The sequence below is a fragment of the Anopheles cruzii genome, chromosome 3 (genome assembly GCF_943734635.1).
Source record: "Anopheles cruzii chromosome 3, idAnoCruzAS_RS32_06, whole genome shotgun sequence".
Classification (NCBI taxonomy): Eukaryota; Metazoa; Arthropoda; class Insecta; order Diptera; family Culicidae; genus Anopheles; species Anopheles cruzii.
In genome coordinates, this window is record NC_069145.1 from 40,200,989 (window position 1) to 40,222,530 (window position 21,542).

Sequence of the window (21,542 nt, forward strand, 5' to 3'; positions counted from 1 at the left end):
AGGGCTGGAAAATCGCCCCGCCAAACGTTACGTGGCGCCGTGTTCTGGGGGCTCGCCCTGAATGCGAACTGCGCGTTGGCCACTGGCCGGCCGCCGATCAGTTTTCCTTCGATTCCCGCCGAGTGCAGCCGAGAACGCCAGAGTGCAGAGCCAGCCTAGCCAGCCAACCAGCCAGCCAGCCAGCAGTTCAGCCGAGGACCGAGAGTTGGGTCGAGTCGTGGCAAGATGATCACCGCACTGCTGCTCGGAGGCGGCATCCTTGCGCTGTACGTGTACTGCAAGCTCAAGTTCCGGTTCGCCGAGCGCATCCCGTGCGTCGAACCACTGCGACCGTTCTTCGGTAACGGACTTGAGTTTGCACAGAAAAACTCGTACGAAATCTTCAAGAACTTGGACAGGGCGTTCGCGCAGAACAAACGCATCTTCAAGCTCTGCTTCGGCCCGATCCCGGTGATCTGCCCGACGCACCCGGACCTGATCCAGAAAATCATGAACGATCCGGCCACCATGGACAAACCGTTCGTCTACAACTTCATGCGCGTTGACCAGGGCCTGCTGACGGCGGAGTGTAAGTGTGTAAGCTTTTGTAAGGTTCGCCCTCACCGATGGAAACGAAGCCCGCACGAAGAAAATGTGCGCGTGGAAAGTGCTCGTGTTTCGACGGACTGACTGTCTGATGTGTTGAAAGTACCCGGTTTTGTTTTTTGGTGAACTCTTAGCGTCTGCTAATTAACTGAGTGTTCAAGGATGTCCCAAGTTTCCATTGACCGAAAGTGATTGGCTCCGTGTAACGTTTCCCATGCGCTGAATGTTATGCCACCACCAGAATACCTGGTCAGGATCACCCAGAGTGAGCTCGGTGTGATCACGAACCAGTTTCATAAAGTGGATACACGATGTTTGTATGATAAATTTAAAACGCCCCTCGTCACGTTTAAAACTGCATATCGCAACACCGACGATTGCTGAGCGCGCATGGACTCGTTAATCGTTCTGAACCTCGTTTCTTTTGAGTGATGAGTTCGTGGATCGACAGATACAACTTCAAACCAGCTCCAGTCCCTAAAGCCTTACCACCGTGAAGATTTAATTACCTGACGGCATCGGACGGCTTCTGCGTGGTTTTTGTAAAGTGCTGAAGTTATACGTTCCCCATTGCATAACATCTCGCGGCACACATTGCGCCAATCTAGTCAGAACGAGAGTGTTGAATGATTTAGTGACTTAGTTTCCACACACACTTTTTGTCGATTAACCAATCGACAGCCGTTTCGATACGCCGAGGGTCGTCGTTTGGTCCGGTTCGGCCCCCTTACGTGAACGCGGCCGAACGCGAGCTGCCCATTCCTGGTGACATATAAATCAGGTTTCTCAAGTGATCCACATGGAATTGCACTTACGCACCGCGTGCGTTGAAAATGAAGGAAAACGCTAGGTGTCACTGACCTGCCTTGGAAAATGTGCGTTGAATATACTCAGCTGCTGCAGCCGAAGAGCGATAGGAACAGGATTTGGCCGAGTCCGCACCTAGTCCGCAACTAATGAAGGCTAAATAGTGCGTCGCTTGAAAAAGGCGATTAAAATTTAACGATAAGCTTCTCATTTAGATGAGTCTGCTTCGAGCAGATCTGTTTAGTAGGTCAAACACTACACGCCATAAGTAATCAAATTAATTCCACTACGTCACAGTGCCAGTTTGCCCTTCGGTTATGTTTCTTCGTTTATTCGAGTAACAATCGGCCACCATTTGCACTTTTCCCACCCAGATGACACGTGGCGTGTGCACCGCAAAACGCTGAATCCCACCTTCAACACGCGAATCCTGAACAGCTTCATTCCGATCTTCACCGATTGCGTGGCGAAGATGATCGGCAACCTGCGGGCCCATGCTGCGACCGGGAAGTCCCTGAACGTGCTCGAGTTTACTTCGCCCTGCACGCTCGAAATGATCTGCCGCACCTCGCTGGGCGGCACGGTGCTGGAGCGGGAAGGCAAGCAGGAGTTCGTTGAAGGTCTCGAGATGTAAGTAAACTGTCAACTTCTACGGTGATCGATTCCGACCCGATGGAGCAGGTCTTCGGCAGTAAAACGATAACTTGACGCGATGGTGCAATGCAGCGTTTATACACAGCTCTAGCTGTGGGCTCATTATTTTTGTCAATTATCAACATTATAATGGTTTTTATTGCTCCCTGCTTTATGATGCATTTTCGAGTATTGGCACCGCCACAGTGCAGTTTTATGATCTACCCCTTTGCACTTGTTTATGTTAAGGGGCAGGTGAAAGGCTGCGAAATTAGTAATCAGCGATCCATTGGTGATTTCCGTATTTCCTAAGCTACCTGGTAATCAAGATGGTAGTGCTGAGCATGTCCGTAGTATCTGAGGAACTTAGGAAAGAATGACGACGAATTTTTATTCTATTATTAATCAAAACCCATATATTTGGTTTAATTTGCAAAAGCTCAAGGGAATCCAATTTCAATCGTGACGATAAACTTAATTTGAAATAATGTCTGATTTTTGGTTCGAAGATTTTCCTATTATCAAAGTCTGTTCAAACAACAAATCAAACAAATTTTATTCTGTTGTTCGGGATTTAAAGTGCTGGTTGAACATCTTTAGATATTGTAGATAGAAATCCTTTGCAGCTCACGGGAGCAGAAGGTGAAATTTTGGTGCCTAATTTTCAGACAGCTACCCCCGCTGTCTTACCGCTTTTACCCCCGCTGATAGAGCAGTCGGTAACGCTCTTCGCTGTCAGCGCAGCTGGCCGTGGTTCGAATCCCGGGATCGGTTGTAACTCAACCGGCCATGGTTTCGATTCCCGATACCGGCGTGACAGGGGGGTTGGCGCGGGGCTAACAAATCCCGTCCGTAAAAAATTAAATGTTACAGAAGAGCATCAGAGATTAACATTGTCTCTGGTGCCAGGCCAAGACTGCTCAGCGGTTGTAGCGCCAAAAGAAAGAAGAATTTTCAGACAGACTAAAAGCTGGATGATTTAAGAAAACATCAACTCTCGGTCTAACCTTAGAGCGCTCAGAATTTTAAGAGAATAGCGACTCGAAACCGTTGATTGGTGCGGATGGAGAACCGTTGACCTCCTGAAACACGGTTCCTCTCAGCTCTGCCGAAACAGTTCAACTACAGGCAACTTGTGGCAACATTGCATACCAAATCCGTCATACATCCGATTTAGATGCTTCAAAGTAGGACAGAAAATCAAAGAGCTTACAAGCGGATGGCCCTACGTCATTCTCAGTAGAACCTCAGCAAAACAGGCACTGTTTTTGACGGAAATATTTTGCTAGATATTTTTGTAAAAAACCCACTGTTCATCAGCAGCCAACATTGCCTGCAGAAATAGGTTCGTGAGTTTTTTTCTTTTCTACATCAATCTTCGTTGTAGACACACGCCGACCAATCATATTCAAATGGTTTCAACAGACGGTTGAAGAAGTCATCAGTCTAATATGGTTTTCGAGCACAATATCCTGTGCATTCATCTGTGTATATGTGTGCATATCCTGAAAGAATGCAAAATCATTGATTTACATTGGGAGAGACCGCATAATACGTTTTGAGAAAACTGGCGACTGAGAAGACTTCCCACTACCCTCGGTCCCGTGTTTTCACCGTTTTCTTCACAACCGCAGCATCCTTCACAATGTCGGCCTTCGGATGTTTAACGCGAACCTCTACCCGGACTTTGTGTACAAATACACGCGTTTGTACAAAGCCGAAATGGAGCAACGAAAGATATGCTACGCATTCACCGATAAGGTAACCCGGCTCCGGAACTGCACACCTGACACCTGGTGGCGGCTCCGGCACAATAGGGCTAATGTTGTCATCTGTTTTGCTATCGCCCACCCCCGTTTATGGGAAAAGGTGATCGAGGAAAAGCGTGCCGAGTTTGAGAAGAAACTGCACCGGCGGATCGATGGGAACAACAACAGCGAGGCGCCAACGGTGGACGCCAATGGCAACGTCGTCTTCGACGACGCCGAAGAAGACGATCTGCTCAGCTACAAGAAGCCACAAATCTTCGTCGACCAGCTGCTGACCATCCCGAACGATGGCCGGCCCTTCACGCACCAGGAAATCACCGATCAAATCTACACGATGATAGCGGCGGTAAGTCGATAAGGCGGTCTGGCCTGGTGTCCTTCCCTCTCACCTGCACGTCCCGGTCTACCTACACCGGCAGGGCAATGAAACGTCCGCCACGCAGGCCGCGCACGCCTGTCTACTGTTGGCCATGCACCCGGAGATCCAGGAGCGGGCCGCAGCCGAGGTGCACGACGTGCTGGCCGATGACGCCGAGTACACGCACGACACCCTGAAGCGGATGGTGTACCTCGAGCGGGTCATCAAGGAGTCGCAACGGCTGTGCCCGGTGGCCGCCGTTTTCGGCCGGAAAGCGATCGCTCCCATCCAGCTGGACGAGTTCCTCATCCCGAAGGGCTTCATTCTGCTGCTGAACGTGTTCGCGCTGCAGCGGAGCAAGGAGTTCTGGGGCCCGAACGCCGACCGCTTCGATCCGGACAACTTCCTACCGGAGCGCGTCCGCCAGCGCCACCCGTACGCCTATCTGCCGTTCAGCGGGGGCCCGCGAGGGTGCATCGGGAGCCGTTATGCTATGATGAGCCTTAAAGTGATGCTTTCGCAGATACTGCGGAACTTTCGCGTGACCACCGACATACCGTACGAGAAGCTGGAGTTTAAGTTCAAAGTGTCGATGCACCTGGCCTTCGAGCACTCGGTGAAACTGGAGCCCCGCCACTAAGTCTCACTTCCGGTGACCATGCCGTGGCTGGCCATGGGGGTCAAAATATTCGATTAACTGCTACCAACGCATATCGCGCACGCATTCTCGATCGCAACGTACCGTTTTCTCTACGTCTCTCACTCGCTCTCACTGTATGTGCTGTAGTTTAAGTGAATTAGGCAATAGAAGGTAAAAAACGAACAACCAGCAACACCAGCAACAGTCGAGCCGAGCATTGGTTCGAAGCCTCTAATGCAATTCAGGGTGATATCAGACGGCCAGCTAGCCAGTCTGCCAGTGTTCGCCTTCACCACCCTTAAGTCGATGAGCTCAACAACGACGCGATGGTATGTATGGCCCAGTTGTAACTCCGTTGTTTTTTTCTGTTTTGTTTTGTTTCGGCCGGTCAGAACACGCAATTTAATTGCACTTCGTCACGCCGCGTAATTATTCGTAGCGAGCCTTGCGACAACCTTTCCGAACGATAGTTTAACTTCTTTTAGCCAAACGCACATCAACGTGGTCCTGATTCTTAACCCGTTGCTCTTATTTCAGCAAATCTGTTTAAGCTAATACTTTGTTCAAAAACAGATTTCATGACTCTGTGTTATGTTCAATTATTTTAAGCCCTGTGCTACGTTTTACAATGTTTGATCAGTTTAACATAATAAAGTGTATAGTACTTGAGTGGATGTTGAGTATGTTTTTTTTATAATTGTCCTGCTGACGCTTGACAATTTCACCAATTGTACTGTTTAATTAAATGCAAGTAATTGTGTGGTATCTTCTATTGGTAGTACGGCAGAGATTAATACGCTTGATTTTTGATAATCCTTTTTGATTTAACAAGACTTTTACATATTTGTTGCAATTCGAATTAGTGCTTTGTAAAACTGTGCAGCTTTGTTTTTAAACAAATGTTAAAATTCTATTGGAATTCTTTAATTTCGTTGGTAGTGCTAATTAATCTAAATCCTAAAGCCTTTGCAGATCACCAGAGGTCGAACATGGGGAACGACCTAGTCACGTATGACCTTATGTAGAAAAATCTAGAATATGTTTATGACAGTTAATTAACATCCTAAGACGAAAGATTGTATCGTCTTCGCTAAAAGATCCAAGGTGCAGCGATGCTGTCAAGAGCTGTTTATGAGTTTTTTAAACAAAATAACTTATTTTCTTGTCATGTCTTTTTTCTACCCTACTGAAGAAGGGTAGACACTATTCAGTCAGGTCCAAAGCAGTCAAAAAATCGTAATCTTTTGTCGTCAAAAGATTGTAAAGATCGTAATCTTTTGACTGCTGTGGACCTGACTGAATACTGTCTACCCTCCACTTCAATTGGGTAGTAAAACGACAAGACAAGAAAATAAGTTATTTTGTTTAAAAAAATCATAAACAGCTCTTGATAGCATCGCTGCACCTCGGATCTTTTAGCGAAAAGGATACAATCTTGCATCTTAGGATGTTAATTAACTGCCATAAACATATTCTAGACTTTTCTATATAAGGTTGGTTAAAAAGTAAATCCATTATTTTCACGGTAGAGATGAATGCAACCCCCGCTGATAGAGCAGTCGGTAGTGCTCTTCGCTGTCACGCAGCTGGCCTGGGTTTCGAATCCCGGGATCGGTTGTCACTCAACCGGCCATGGTTTCGATTCCCGATACCGGCGTGATAGGGGGGTTGGCGCGGGGCTAACAATCCCGCCCGTAAAAATGAAATGTTAGAGAGAGCACCAGAGATTAACATTGTCTCTGGTGCAGGCCAAGACCGCGCAGCGGTTGTAGAGCCAAATAAGAAGAAGAAGAGATGAATGTTAGGCCATTGCGGCTCAAAGTCTGTATAATTCATAAAACAAAACAAACAACGTTATTTTCACGGTTGATGGCTTTAGTGATCGATATCTCATAAAATATCGATCAACTGAAATTATGCATGGTGTTTATGGTGTCGATACTGTAACAAATAGTTACATGCAATTTCGCCGATTCGGTTCAAATATTTTTTATGCTAAAGATGCATCTTGCACAAGCAGACCCGTCGTCGAAAATGGCATTAAATTCACAGAAATAATCAAAGTTGATCGGCATGTTAGTAATCATGGCATCGCTCAGAATCTGAAGATTAGCCATCAAACAGTTTTAAGCCATTTGCGCAAAGCTGGATTCACAAAGAAGCTCGATGTTTGGGTGCCACACCAATGAACAACGTGATGGATCGATTTTCCATCTGCGAAGTTTTGATGAAGCAACTCAAACGGTCACGAAACAATGACTAACGCCCAATAACTACCAAGACTTTTATAAGAGAGAAATTATGAACCCAAATGAACTGGCAATAAATTTTACAAAAAAACGGTTTATATTTAACGCATATCGGACCATCGACATTTTAAATAAAGTTTTGAAGTTCACCAGGTCAGACTTTAACCGAATTCTTGGTTGAATCATTTAGCATCCTGAATGGATTTTCTTAGCCTATTTGAGGTACTTCTTAGCAAATTAGAGGTATTTCTTTTATTTATTTTAGAACAAAAAATGCGTGTCAATAAGAAAAATGTTTTCTAGAAGAACAACAAACAGTTACATGGCGGGCAAATATCGATTCATATAATTTAATTTTCGTTTAACAATGATGAAAAAATTACACTACCACCGCATGTATGACAACTTCACTTCTCAGTGACCAATGCTGTGACACGCGCTTTCAAAAACCGTTGTACTCATCCATCGGTCTACTGAGCCATTGGTTGAGTCAGCAAAAAGTTGTAATTGCTTCGCAGCTGCCAATACCGTAATCGTAGCCCACCAAATCGCATCGCAGTGCCATCAGCGTATAATCAATAGAACCACTTCCGCAATGCGATGCAGTCTGCTCGCCGAGAGCTCGCCACTAAAGTAGTTACTAACAGCGGGCAAGCCAAATCAGTACACCGCAATTCCTGCTATCAGCACCATGGCCGTTCGAACACCATTCGCTCTACTGTTGCTACTATCGAGCTGGGTAAGTGATCCAACTAAAGAGGGTTTCGATCCACTACGGAGGCCTCTGACTACAAGTGTTACCTGCAGCTTCACATTGAGGCCATCATTCCTTCTAAAGTCATCGACCTGCAGCAAGTTCTGTACGGTGAGCTACAACTTCTAGAACGAAGCTCCTTGAACGTTCAGTCCCGTTCACCGCACAGTGGCCAGGCTTACGCGGACCTGCGTACGGTGTTTGACGAGTTCGAGCGTCAAAACCAAGAAAGCATTTCGGCCATTTTGCGCGTACTGGCCCTGGTTGACCACACGCTCGAGAACACGATTAAGGACTGTGCCAAGATCTTCGATCTGTCGGCGCTCGACAGCCGTAACGTCATCTTTCGAGACGTTACCCGGCCTTTGCTGGTGCGTGTAGAGGAGCTCTGCCAGCTGCTGGCGTCCGATCAGCTGGACAATCTGGAACCCATCATGGAAGCGGTGGAGAAGGAAGCGAGCCTCTACCGAGTGCGGCTAGATGCCACAAAACGGAGCATTGACGGTGTTTTGAGTTGGCTAGGGAAAGAAGTGCCCCAGTTGTGGATAGCTAAACGGGTCGATGAAACATTTGCCCGGTGGCAATTGACTAACTCGACGGCATACCTCAAGATCATGCCTGCGATCGCTAGTACGATCGATAGACAGCGTTCCGTTTATGTGTTACTATCGCAAGCCTCTTTGAAAGATTCGATCGAGAGCCAAAACTTCCTGTCCAGCGTAGACCGTTTTATGTCGCTCCTTGCCAACGAAACGGAGCTACTTGAAAACGATGTCGCTGTTGAGCTACAAGGCTGGTTAAACGAAACGGAGGAAATGGTTCAAATTGTCGCGGAAGAAGCGGTCACCATTCTGAACAATCTTCTAAACGCACCCGCTAGTGCTTTTCTGCAGGGTGAAAGTAGCCTCGATTGTCTAGCCGAGTATTACGCCCAGTCCGCTACGCACAATATCTGGTCGGGCGTGGACAATGTGTTTGGCTGCTTCAACAACGATAAAGAAATCCTCGGTGCCTTCGAAATGGCTAGCCAATTGCTAGGCATCGCTGAGCGGGACATTCACTATGTACTGCAAGGTCTTGCCAGCTGCAGTACTAGAGCGGCACCGGCTGAAATAGACATCGATCTAATGAATTGCTCCGAAGCGGTGAATACACGACTCATCCTTTTTGCCGACGCACAACCTTTAATCTTTCCTTCTTACGTTTCCAGGCAAAAAGTATTTTGGAAGTTGCAGAAGAGTTTGTCGTGACGAAAATGAATGAAGTCTATTTTCACATTGCGGATGCGCTGAATTTTGGCGAGCTGAAACTGGAAACGTGTCTGTATGAGAAAGCACGACACTTGCTGTTGGACGTTTATATTGTAAATCAACAATATCGCGACTGTAACGCGCAGCAGGAGCCTCAACTAGACCATGATGACCGTCAAACCACTAATACTGTAGAAATATAAAGTCAGGAATATAGCTTTCAAGTATTTTTCTTTTCTGTAATTAAAATATCAGCACTCAGTCAATTGGGATCCGCATCAATGCTGTAGACGTGTATTTCATTCCATTACAGCTCCCGAAGGTAAAGCTAAAGATCACCCAGTGCAATCGAGATAGCGTAAGTTACTTCCGTTTAGTTGCGTGCACAATGTAATTGCCTTCCTGTTTGAGTGCTACATCGAACTGGAACCGTAGCAGATCCATCGTCACGTCAGTTCGCAGCGTAAACGAACGGATGATCTCGGCCAGTATCATCTTCATGCTTAGCAGAGCGTAACGCCACCCGAGACAATCGCGGCTTCCCGTATTAAACGGCATGAACGCACAGGCTGGCCGTCCGACACTCCGTTCCGGTAAGAATCGGGTCGGATCGAAGCGATCAGCATCCTCTCCCCAGAAGTCCTTACGGCGGTGCATGGCGAAGAGACTCACAACGACCGGGGTACCGGCAGGTATTTGCTGCCCATCGATAACGATAGTTGCGCCAGTCTGTCTGGCAACTGTTGCGCCACCCGGTGCCAGACGTAAGCTTTCCTTCAATACACAGTCCAAGACCTTGAGTCGCTTCAAATGTTCCTCCGATATCGCTTCTTCGGAGTCCGGAAGAACTTGGCACAGCTCCTGGAACACCTGCTCCTGGACCGTAGGGTGCATAGCCAGAAACAAGCAAGTGTGACCCATCGAGTGGGCAGTCGTATCGTTGCCCTAACAGGTTGGTGCGTTAAATAGTGACAACCAAAGCACAACGGGTAGTACCTACCGCTCCTACTAGAGAGTAAAAGTTGTGCACAATCTCCGTGTCGGTGAAAGAGACGCCATTTTCGGCGCGGAACAGTCGATCCAATATGGTGTGTGTGTCACTGGGAGCGGTACAGTTATCGAACAAGGGGACTATGGCCTCGTGTCTTCGCGCTGTACGTATTCGGACGTATGTATTTAGGGTGTACTGGTAGACCCTGGGCTTATTCTGTTTCGAATCTATTTCGTTACAGATGTCGACTGGAAGTTGTACCGCAAACTGTTGAACCCGGCCTTCAACCAGCGCATACTGGTTAGCTTCATATCGATCTTCAGCCGTTGCACCGGAACGATGGTAAGTCGCATGGCCAAGGAGGAAGAGCACGGCCGTCCGTTCGACATCCTTCACTACACTGCACAGTGCACGCTGGAGATGGTGTGCGCCAGCTCGCTGAAAAGTGACATCACCGACGATCCGCAGTCACGCGGGCTGTGTCAGGACATTGAGAAAATCGGCTCCATCATGGGCAGTCGCGTTTTCAACGTGATGCTCTACAGTGACCTGCTGTTCGCGTTGACACCTCGCTACAGAGAAATGCAGAAGCTTCGGCACAGAGTGGAACAAGTGGTTGAACCGGTGAGTGGAACCGCAAGGTATGGTCTGAATGCCTGCGCTGAACCGTCGACCTCTCGACACGCCCGTTACAGATTTTACACAAACGCCAGGAAGAACTGCGTCAACAGCGCTCGGAAAAGAAGCTTCTTGATGAAGAGGAAAATTACCGCAGGCCGATGGTTTTCCTCGATCAGTTGCTTAACATGCAACGCAACGGGGAGGACCTTTCGATGGCGGAAATCGAAAGCCACATCTACACCATCATTGGAGCGGTGCGTAGCCCAACGTGTCTAATCCGACTGTGGGCATCGGGTCGTGACTAATAATACCTCTATTTTTGGCTTGTTTGTGGTCTAGGGAAGCGAGACGACCGCGAACCAGGTTGCGTACGTTCTCCTCATGTTGGCCATGCATCCCGAGCTGCAGGAACGAGTACACGAAGAAATAGCACTGGTGTACGATACCGATTCTCAGGACATCTCGTACGACACAATTTCGAGGCAGCAATATCTGGAGCAGGTGATCCAGGAAACGATGCGACTGTTTCCGGTTGCTCCGTTGATCGGTCGGGAAACCGTTGAGCCAATGTCCCTCGGCGGGTGCGACGTTCCGGCCGGCGTGACGCTGCTCATCAACATTCTGAACGTGCACCGGCGGAAAGACCTGTGGGGCGAGCGGGCGGATCTGTTCGATCCGGATCGGTTCGAGCCGGCGGCGTACGCGGCCCACAAGCGCCATCCGTTCAGCTACTTTCCCTTCGGTGGTGGGCCCCGGAATTGCATCGGCTATCGGTACGGCATGTTTGCGATGAAGATTATGGTCACGCAGGTTCTGCGGACGTACAAGCTCACCACCCCGTTAACCTTGAACGGCCGGTTGCGTCTGTCTTTTGCCGTAACGCTAAAGCTCGGTACCGGGCATTTGGTCAACATTAAGCGACGGCACGGCTGATAGCAGGCGGGTGCTCGGGAACAGCACTTGGTAACGGGAGGAAACGGGATGGCGAATTTTACAGTATTCAGTTTTGAGTTGAGCCATCGATTCGCAAGTTCGCATAAAATGCGGTACGCGATCGTGGTTTTTATGCGGCGGAAAACTTTACATCGAAATAAAACACGGAAAACTTCCTGCAACATTGTTGAAAGTAGTATCATTGATAGAGATCACCCCGGATGATAGACCCTCATTGACCTCCAGAAGGATCACGTATCTATCGCCGGGAGTACAGTGCAGCGGGACACCTTCTTTTTACGTTCTTGTTTTTTTCGCTTCCCACAAGACAATCCACAGAGCAAAGCGGCGGAAAGGAACCCACAAACTAGTCACCAAAGCGGTCACGTGCCGTGTGTGATTTTTTTGTGTCGTCACTGACGTTCACGTGACTGTCGAGAACACGCTGTTCACATGACGCGCCGTGTGTGTTTTTCTGCGCTGCAAGCAAGCATTTACTTACCGTGTGCAACGCAAAGACTGTGCTTTAACGAAGACATTTTGTTTTGTTTGAACGTTACAACTCGGGACTCGTAATGGAACACAATGTGCGATGGAGAATTGAATTAGAATGAATGTTTTTCAGGTTTCATTGGAGTAACACCATAGAATGTCCTCAAAATTTAACCGTTGATCTCAGCCGATGTCGGAACGCAAAGCCAAACACGTCTATGTATAGTGTCTCGCCAAAAGCTCCGGGAGTTTGGTTAAGAATTTTTGATGCACTCACCGTATCGTCCGGACCTTACACCAAGCGATTATCATTGCATTATTGCATTGAAAGCGGATTGCTCTTGTTTGTTTTTCAATAACGACCAAGACTTCTACAAGAGAGGCATTTAAAAGCTTCCTTTTAATTGACAACAATTTTTGCAACAAAACGGTGTATATTTGACACAAATCGAACAATTGAAAGCACCTTAAATAAAGTTTGAAAATTCACGCAAAAAACGCCGATTACTTTTTAGCCAACCTTTAGCCGAATGAAAAAATCCGAAATCCGAAACCCGAAAAATCCGAAATTTGACTAGGGGAGCAGGAGCGACTGATAGGTAGCACCAGTGACTTGCATGCAATGTTACACGCAATATTGTATGCTAGTTTTGTCTTCTAAATGTTGTATGCAATATTTTGGATAGAACTAGTACACGGGTCGACCGGGACGGCGTAGTTTTTACGTATTTTTCCTATTTAAAATATGACCACACGCTGACAGCGTGTTACGGAAACAGCCCAAGACACTGGAACGGCTAAAAAGAGGCGCAGCATGCGAAACCGTCTACGTCAGATCGAGAAGGAAAGCGTGAGTAGCGTTTCCCCAAATGTTTTCCCTGAAGCTTCCTATGGAAACTGATTGTATTTCGTGCACTGCTACGAGCCTTACCTTACTTTCCTGTCCCATTTCATTCGGGGGCCAATTTCTTTCCAATACGGAAAGACGGTTTTTGCGGTTTTGATTGAGAATGTTTGAAAATAAACTATATTTATTAAGCCGACTGTAGTAACGAGAAACACTACAATGAACAATCACCATCACACAGCTGGCCCCCACCAGAGAGCGGCCTCCTCGGCGGTAAAGGTGATCGGCGCACCCTGTTTACCATACCGATCTATGAGATAGAAAGAGAGAGAAAGAGAGAGGAAAGGATTACACTGTTGGTACGGGAAGCGTTCGCCGGCTTTTTCGCACCCTTACCCAGCCGCCGTTTTCGGAGATCCACGCGACGGGCTCGTTCTCGATCACGTCCGCTACGCCCACCGCCAGCTTTGGCAGGTAGTACAGGTTGCCCACCCTTTGGCAGGCCGCCGGTGATGGCAAACAGGGACACCACCTTGCTCACGCCTTGAAGATGTCGCGGGCGATCGCGTTCAGGAGCACCGGAACCGGTTCCGGTGTTTTCAGCTTGCCGCGCTCGAAGGGCGTCAGCTAACGCGTGATTCCGGTGTAGATCCACGGGTCCATCCGCTCCAGCTCCTCGCCCTCACCAGGCTTCCCATACCGCTGCTCGTTGCTCCTCCGCTTCCCGTTGGATGAATGGTAAAGCTCGCACCAGCTGAATTTGGTTTCAAATGCTAGTTTTGGAGAAATAGTGAAACAGATGACGAACAGACAACATTTTTATATATATAGATTATGGACAAATAGACAAGCCTTGGACTGATTGTATCACTCTGAAGTTCGATAAAATGAAAAGTATACTTTTCTAAAACTCTTGGCTTGGAAATAAGATAATTAGATAAAGTGTACCGGTAAAGTTATAAAAAAAATGTCAGGTCTTCATTATTGTAAAAAAGTAGACAAATCTGTAAACTGAGGAAGGCTGCAAGGATTCTTGGTCGGGAAAATAGGATCCAATCAAAACCTAGCATTGCCGCAAACGAAAAAAGTCAACAAACGCAGCAAACTTAAGAAGATTATAGATTTTATGGCACGGTCAAGCTTTACGCTTTTTATAGCATCGACGCTTTCCGCTTTTCAAAGCAAAAGGAGGAAAACTCGGCTATGATGACAGGGTAATTCTGAATAACAACACTTTGAAGAATGTTTTCTTTGATTAATATCTGTTTCAGAATGTGCGGCGCGTCCAACAATTGTATTTTATTCAATTTGTGGCAAAATGCTACTACACTTAGTGCTTGGTTTATGTACTTGTCATTTTATGTACTAAGAAGTGCTTGGATGCGATAGGAAAGAAAGGTCAAGAAAGGAAAAACATTCAGCATAATGCTAGCCGCAACAACTACGGATCGCCGTTCAATTCGCCATCAACGTACCGTTCCACTCGTCCACCCCCAAGAGGACAAATGTGATTGAGTTATCCAAAATTGTCATCCTCATTCCCAGCCCCGTTACCGGCGGACGGACGTTTCACCGGTTGGCGCCGGCGACATGCAGCCTGAGCCATGTTAACCTAATCTGATTGCCCCGATGGTTGTGGCTCGAGTCGCCACGGCCACGGCCACCGCGTGATCTAGATTATTTTTCGACGAAACGCGCAAATTATCAGATTGTCAGAGGAAATCTGGTCGCCGTGTGTCGTGCATTTTCCTACCCTCACCCCAAGCTCTTCCGTGACTCCGCGACATTGTGTACGCAGGCTAGATGTGCGGCGCAGAAAACAATGCAATTTACTGCGTCGCAGCCATGAAGGAAGGTCATGGGAAGCCAGGGGCGACAGCAGAGCTGCTGGCAGGTGAAGCTGCAAGTGGTGGTGCATATGTGCATCCGCAAACACCGGTACGTGTGCTACCGATTTGACACAGATTTCGGTGGCAGTTCGGTCCGGGGGAAATGGAAAAAAGGTCTCTTAGGGCCGTTGTTGGGCGATAAACCGTTACAAGACGACTGGCAAATGGCGTTGGCCAACTTCGCTGCCATTTAAGCGAACAAAAACATTACAAAAAATTGCCATTCTTTGCCTCTTTGCCTGGCATGGATTTAGAAATGCCGAAACCGAACCGAGCACCAGCCGATCGGGGGGTTCGGTATGTGCAACTTGTATATCTAGAAAATGCTGCCGGTATTTTTTTATTCAGTTTTCACCTCAAACGGCTACAAAGTGTACCAGTTTTCGAGCTTTTTCTTTTCGTTCTGAGGTTCGCTTGGGAACCCCACGGGCTGGTGGGGGAGGACTTCACCAACAAAGCTGCACCGCGCACGCACCAACAATGCGCAATTAACCGTCTCGCCGCGCCCGCCCAGACCGAGCCGATCGAGCGGAGAAAGAGGCGAAAGAAACGAAAGTGAAATATAGTGCTGAAGCGAGCAAGAAAGGCAGTGCATCAACAGATTGTTAGAAGAGAGAAGGAAAAAAAATGAAACATCATAAACATGAAACTACTAAACTCGGAGAGGAAAGCTCCAGCCAGTCGAACATAAGCGGAGCAGCGACCAGAAAGGAAAAAAGGCAAAGCAAACAAACAGACCACCGCAACACACGAGCGGCGAAAAAGAAAAACGTATCGAAAAGATGTAACCAAATGTTGAGAAAAGCGCCACCATTTCAGGCGGCGGTCTGAGCAGTCCGGCCCCCGCCACCTGGGCCGACGACGACGACCGACGGGCATTTGCCAACGCAAACAGCAATCAATAACTGGTCATCGGCCAGGCTGCCAAACTGACCGTCGATAATCGCTCCGATGTGCATAAAAACAGGTGGAACGATTAATGAAACTGCACCCGGACTACAAATAGACGGCCCCAGTCCGGCCCGGTCCGGCCCGGCGCGGCCAAGCAGCAGCAGCAGCGGAGCTACAACAGAAAAAAAGGAGCAAAAAGGAAAAACCGCAACATCAATCTGGGCAAATCGTTTGAACTAAACTCGAACCCAAGACCTACGCCGGCCAGCGCAAGTTGCGTGGACGCGCGTCCCTGTCTGCTAATGATGCAGTTGCGCAACCTCTGGGTCTCCGCCGTAGCAGGGGTCAAACCAATTAATGGTCACTTACCCTTACAGCAACCTTTTTGATCTAGTCTAGCCGCATCCACTGCGCGTGGTTAACTATCTAAACAGAAATAAAAAGGGCACACCTATCCATGGTTCTGCGAATATTTAAATTGATGGGCAACAAGCACTAAACACTACGCACTGTGTAGCGAACGCATTTATTGGGTTTCGTTTTGCATTTTTACTTGACGATAGGGCGCATTTAATGCGATACCTTGAGCGAGAAAACGACGAAACGACTTGGAACTTGGAATAAGTTTTCATACATTTATTTTAAACCCAATCAAACGGGCGATCAGTAGGAAAATATATGTATGCTGCATAAACACATTATAACAAGATAGTATCAAAGAAGTGCCCAAAAGAGAGTTAGCTTTAATGTACGTACGGTATGTAACTGCTTGCAATCGCAGCTTCAATAAAGAAATTTAAGTAGAAAGGTAACAAAATAAGAATGGCACATATTGAGGTAAATAAACAAAGTTCCAATAAAACAAAGGTGAAACGGTCCTAATTAGTTGTTAACACATAACATAAACACTTAAACATTGAACACACTTGAAAATGCAGTAAAGGAATCTCTACATATTTTTATTAGAAGTAATCAACGTCTTAACGCTACACGTTTCATCCATCTCTCGGCCAAATTGTGGAATCCCTTCGAATTAAACTTTTTTTTTGTTTCGGCGACCCAGTTTTCGGCATCTTCAAAATCAGAAAAAGGTTCCTCTGAAACTGCATGTCCCATTGAAGCATAAAGGTGGCAATCTGACGTTGGCAGATCCGGAGATTACAGAGGGAGTGATAACGTTTTCAAGGGTTTTTATTGCGTTTTTCACAACTTAAGCTGTATTGTCATGGTGTAATATAACTTCAAGTACACTCCGATCCATTTCACTGCATCAGGATGGTCGTTATTCTACAGATCGAAACCACCAAATTTGAGTTATCGAAACCGCTTCTCACATGTAATCACTGTTTACTATAAGCTGTTCACCAAACGATATGCTTTGACCACTTTTTCTTCAAATGAAGAAGCACAAGTAGCGATTGCCGCAACGAAATACGAATTTAATACGCTGAAAACCCAAATTACTTCATTTTTTGTAAAGTAACACTACTTTTAAAGCTCAAAGTAAAATGAAAAAATGACGGCCATCCTGTGGATAACGGAAAAATGTTTTTGTTCAAACATTGTTTCAATGTTTCTGTTAATTTGAGTGGTGTCTTTCTACATACTCAAAGGTTCATGAATGGTCACATGTTCTCAATGGTTTGGATGGATGGCAACGATGTCAATAGCCTAAAACCTTGATGTCATCAACCAAAATGTACTGCATGACTACTTCTGCTTGTGAATTGCTGCACTATCCTGTTTTACGGTGCAATCTTCCTCAATAATACTTATAGAAGAAAAACAGCTGAGAAGCAGCATAAAGTCCTGTGAATTCTTGACCGTGCGTTCCTCAGCCTTAATTTTGCATTTTGAATATGAAATCGTGTAAAAATTTATTCCTTTATTACTCACAAATAACAAAATCTGCTCTAGTTGCTTTATTGCCATGCAAAACGAAGGAAATTAGTGTGAAAAGCTGATAAATGTCATTTAATTGTTGTAATTTTGCTCTTAGAACCTCAAACTAAAAATCAACGTCTCAAAAGAGCGATCTTCTTTTCCCTGTCCACTGTGATAAGGAATGCATCAAATCGAAGGACTGCATAGAGCCTTGCTGCCCAGCCTCCAAAATATCGATCGTACATTTTCAACTCATTCACCAGGTATATTGACAGTACACAGGTATGCTCTTCTGAGCTATGCGTAATATTCACTCACTCAGTTTTCTGAAACAAGGCTTAGCACCCTATGAGAAGTATACTGAAGAAGCTCTCCACATCCTACATCCTACATCGCGTCATCTGCTGAGTTCCGTCCTTCCGCGGGCCTCTGCAGAATGCAAAATTTCTTGAACTAAGCCAAACCGCTATATTACACCGCACTGCAGACGTTTGCTTCCCAAAACTAGTTTGTAGCGTAATCGGCGCTATCGAAACAGTAAAAATTCATCACCCTGTTCGGGCGCTACGCAAGCAGCAGGAAGCGGCCATACAATTACGAGTGTGAACGAGAGCGGGAAGGAGAGCGCGATAGGTACATTCCTTGGTGCAGAATCATGGTCAGTAGAGCGCCCGATAGACCGCGGGGGCCTGCCCGATTGGCGAGCGTTTCGCGAGAAGCCCACGACCCCCGGGGGAGCCTCGCAAGGCTGAGGAATGTGGGAAGCCGCGGCGAACGTAGCATAGGTCGCGATCACGCAAGTGGATCCCGTGCGGTAGCACGGGTTGGAGGGGGGATGCGAATCCAGCCTTCTTCCAGGCGAGAGGCGAAGATTCACCCGAACCATGGGGGACCGAGACGTAGCGGTTCGTGGGTTCCTCCGTGCAACGGTTCCAGAAGGAGGCCACCTCGTTCGGACACCGGGAGCAGCCGGCGAACACGGGCGGCGGCCGTGTATGGTCGGCGCGGTTATGTAAGGTGCGCATCGCCCGGGCCGGGGCGGTTGCTCCCGAGGGCGAGTCCGGTCCGGACTCGCGAGCCGGCTGACCTCGATTGCGTTTCGGGTCGGTCAGCCGGGACGCCGGGACGCCGGGCCGGTTCCTTCGGACCGAGGGACCAAACAAATGAGATCTTGATTGAATTAGGTGCAGCATGATGCACGCCGACCGTTGCATTGGCACCTCCTTTTCGCGCGGCCGCGGCCGTTTCACACGATCACTGGAGCAAATGCGCAATGGATCGGAATGCCACCGCTTCAGTGCCACCCCGGACCGACCTCGGCTTGACCCCTGCTTGCCATGCCGGAGCTGGACGTGGCCATTATTACGCGCGCCCCTCGGCACTCTCGGCAGAAGCGCATCCAGGAAGTGGTGAATTATTAATGCCCCCACATTTATCATGCGACTGCGCCGACAGCGAACGGAACCCTCCCTCCGTGCGCCACCTTCACCCCCGGGGAAGATCCGATCTGGGAGCCGTCGGTCGCCTCGCGAGAAGGCGATCGAAGAAACAAATCCTCCGGAACCGAACGGACAACGGTACACGCCGACGGTGGCGCGATGGAATTGCTCTGCCGGGCCCAACCCACGGGACGCGGTCACGGCCCTCCGGAAAAGGGCGGGCGAAGCAAAAAACGCACCTTACACATTTTCACTTTTAATTTTCCCATTTAACGCCGGCGATACCGGGAAGTCGTCGGAATCGCTGATGCACCGAAGCGCAGGGACCCCCGAGTCTCCCCGGTTTAATGGAGCGATAAGGCGCTGCCTCTGTAACCTCTGCCGATGGGCTCGGGACCCGCAGTACCGCAACCGGTACCGTTCCACATGTGGCGGCGTGGCTGCATTATGAATCATTAGTTTCAGCCCCGATGCCCCGATGTCAGCTGAGCTGGCCGGCCGGTGGCCAGTTCTGTTGCCTTATCCCGAGCGAGCTGCGCAGGTGCCGATGCCATCTGACCGCCTTTTGCTTTGTTTCAGATTTGCGCCCCGCGAAGACCCGCTAATGTGCTGCCGGCATCGTTATGTTTCAGCACCGTTTTATGCTCGGTTCAGTAGCCTCACACGGATCGATTGGGCTTGTTGCAGTACATGTTTAGCATGGCGTTTGGCAATGAGTGGCGAAAGATTAAGTTTAATCGTAATGCGATTAAACTGCCGACCAACACACGCCCTACAAGCTACATTGGTTGTAGTCCGTTAACGTAGACGACACTTGGCTTTGATTTCTGATAGACTTTCGGTTACACAAGTTTTGACCACTTCCGGAGATAAATCCGCAGTAAGTGGCTTGGACCTTCGTGAAGTTTGATCAACAATCGTACTGTCAACGGCATATTCAAAACTAATCCGTGAATGGCGAGATCGTCCAACAGCTATGGGACAGGATAGGGATAGGATTGAAAGAATTACAGGCAAATGCCTTTCGGCGTAGCTCATTCCGATTGTCACTTGGTTCTGTTATCAAATCAATAGCGATCTATAGCTGATTCAACTAATTTTGTTATGAGCAAGGAGTTCGAACCCTGACACAAATAATTTTCATCTTACTTTTATGGGTAGCTCGTCACCATTGATAAGAATAATGTATCCAATTTAAGAGAAACATATGAAAATGATTTAGTAGTTCAAGTGTACTTATTTCGTGGATTTGTACTGCATTGTGCCAGCGATGTAAATTTATTTTAAGAACATGTTCTGAATTATTTGAAGTTACTTTTTATTTGATAAGGCAGATACTACGCTCACAAAGCATATGTTATTAAAGGCCATGTAAATAGGCAATTTACCCAACCCGAAGTGTTCATCAAGTTTAGATTAGTATTGCAAACCTGATGATAAGTATGATTCGGGTTGTTCCGTATTATGAAATAAAAAAATGAGGCATTGTCCAAAACAGACCTTTAAAGAATTTCGATTCAAAACTCACAATAGTAGTGGCCGCAGGAGTTCTGCTACTTAGTAAACTTTATTTATTCGAAATGTACTAAATAATTAGTTCCTTTTTTATTTCAGAAATTAATTTCCGAAATGCCCAGTTATGCCTAGTCCTGGGTTCCTTCATTTTGCCGTAGACCAATTCTTTAAGACCTAACTTTATTCATTTAACTAACTTGGAAATTCCTGATTCCAAATTAAAAAAAACTACTCCTTTTCCCGGTTCCCGTAACGAACTCGGTTCCATACCAATGTAGATGGAAGCACACCCTAAGATGGAAGTTAACTGTAGCCTCTGAAATGCAGATGTAGATCCAAATATGTAGCAGTAGAGCATAGTGAGCTCTGCTGCTTTTATTGCTGTCTTTTAACAAGTGTGCAAGGAACTCCGAGAACTAGTGAAGCCTGAAACGTTGCCTATCAAACGAATTGATTGTTTAACACAATCAGATCCGTGTTGCAGACGTATCAGGCATCTATCGAAAAAGCGCCGATGCATCGTTCGAAGATGTTGCAAATATTGCTCCAGCCGTGAAGAAACTGTTGCAGCAGCGGCGTATGATAACCCTACAAACGCGTTTGCTCAATAATAGCCGACACTTGACACACGAGTGCTGCCCAGAGACGTCATCAATGCCCAAGGAAATCCACCGTTGCAAACGGCATTCAAATGCGGCGATGAAAGTGAAACACTCGTTCGCACCGATTTTGCCACTTTTTGTCATTCGACACCTCAAGGCGAACTCGTCGGGCCATTACACGATACGCCTGACGAAAGACGACTGCCTGATTTTAGCCACAACCTCATCAGTTACCGAGCGCCATCTAATCACTTCGATTGGGTTCCGATCACACATCTGTGAATGTCGCTAGGCTGCGATGAGCGCATGAAATGGGAGCCCCCGGTTGCCCTCGGAGTTGGGTTTCCACCACGACGGGCACGACACGACGTGATGACATGATTACTTTCGACA

At 47.4% G+C, this 21,542-nt stretch overlaps 3 protein-coding genes across 3 annotated transcripts; all 3 read left to right on the forward strand.

The window, feature by feature from the left end:
* The first annotated feature begins 225 nt into the window (after positions 1–225).
* LOC128272579 (cytochrome P450 4C1-like) lies at positions 226–4,792 on the forward strand. Its single transcript, XM_053010409.1, has 5 exons — positions 226–568; positions 1,767–2,022; positions 3,660–3,786; positions 3,895–4,140; positions 4,214–4,792. The coding sequence occupies exons 1-5, from the start codon at positions 226–228 to the stop codon at positions 4,790–4,792; spliced, it is 1,551 nt and encodes a 516-aa protein (XP_052866369.1).
* A 2,940-nt stretch (positions 4,793–7,732) lies between these two features.
* LOC128270393 (uncharacterized) lies at positions 7,733–9,248 on the forward strand. The gene is made up of 3 exons (XM_053007792.1): positions 7,733–7,780; positions 7,849–8,940; positions 9,006–9,248. The coding sequence occupies exons 1-3, from the start codon at positions 7,733–7,735 to the stop codon at positions 9,246–9,248; spliced, it is 1,383 nt and encodes a 460-aa protein (XP_052863752.1).
* A 353-nt stretch (positions 9,249–9,601) lies between these two features.
* On the forward strand, positions 9,602–11,590 carry LOC128270394 (cytochrome P450 4d1-like). Its single transcript, XM_053007793.1, has 5 exons — positions 9,602–9,737; positions 10,161–10,199; positions 10,278–10,660; positions 10,732–10,911; positions 10,997–11,590. Exons 1-5 carry the CDS (start codon positions 9,602–9,604, stop codon positions 11,588–11,590), a joined length of 1,332 nt encoding a protein of 443 aa, XP_052863753.1.
* The last annotated feature ends 9,952 nt before the right edge of the window (positions 11,591–21,542 follow it).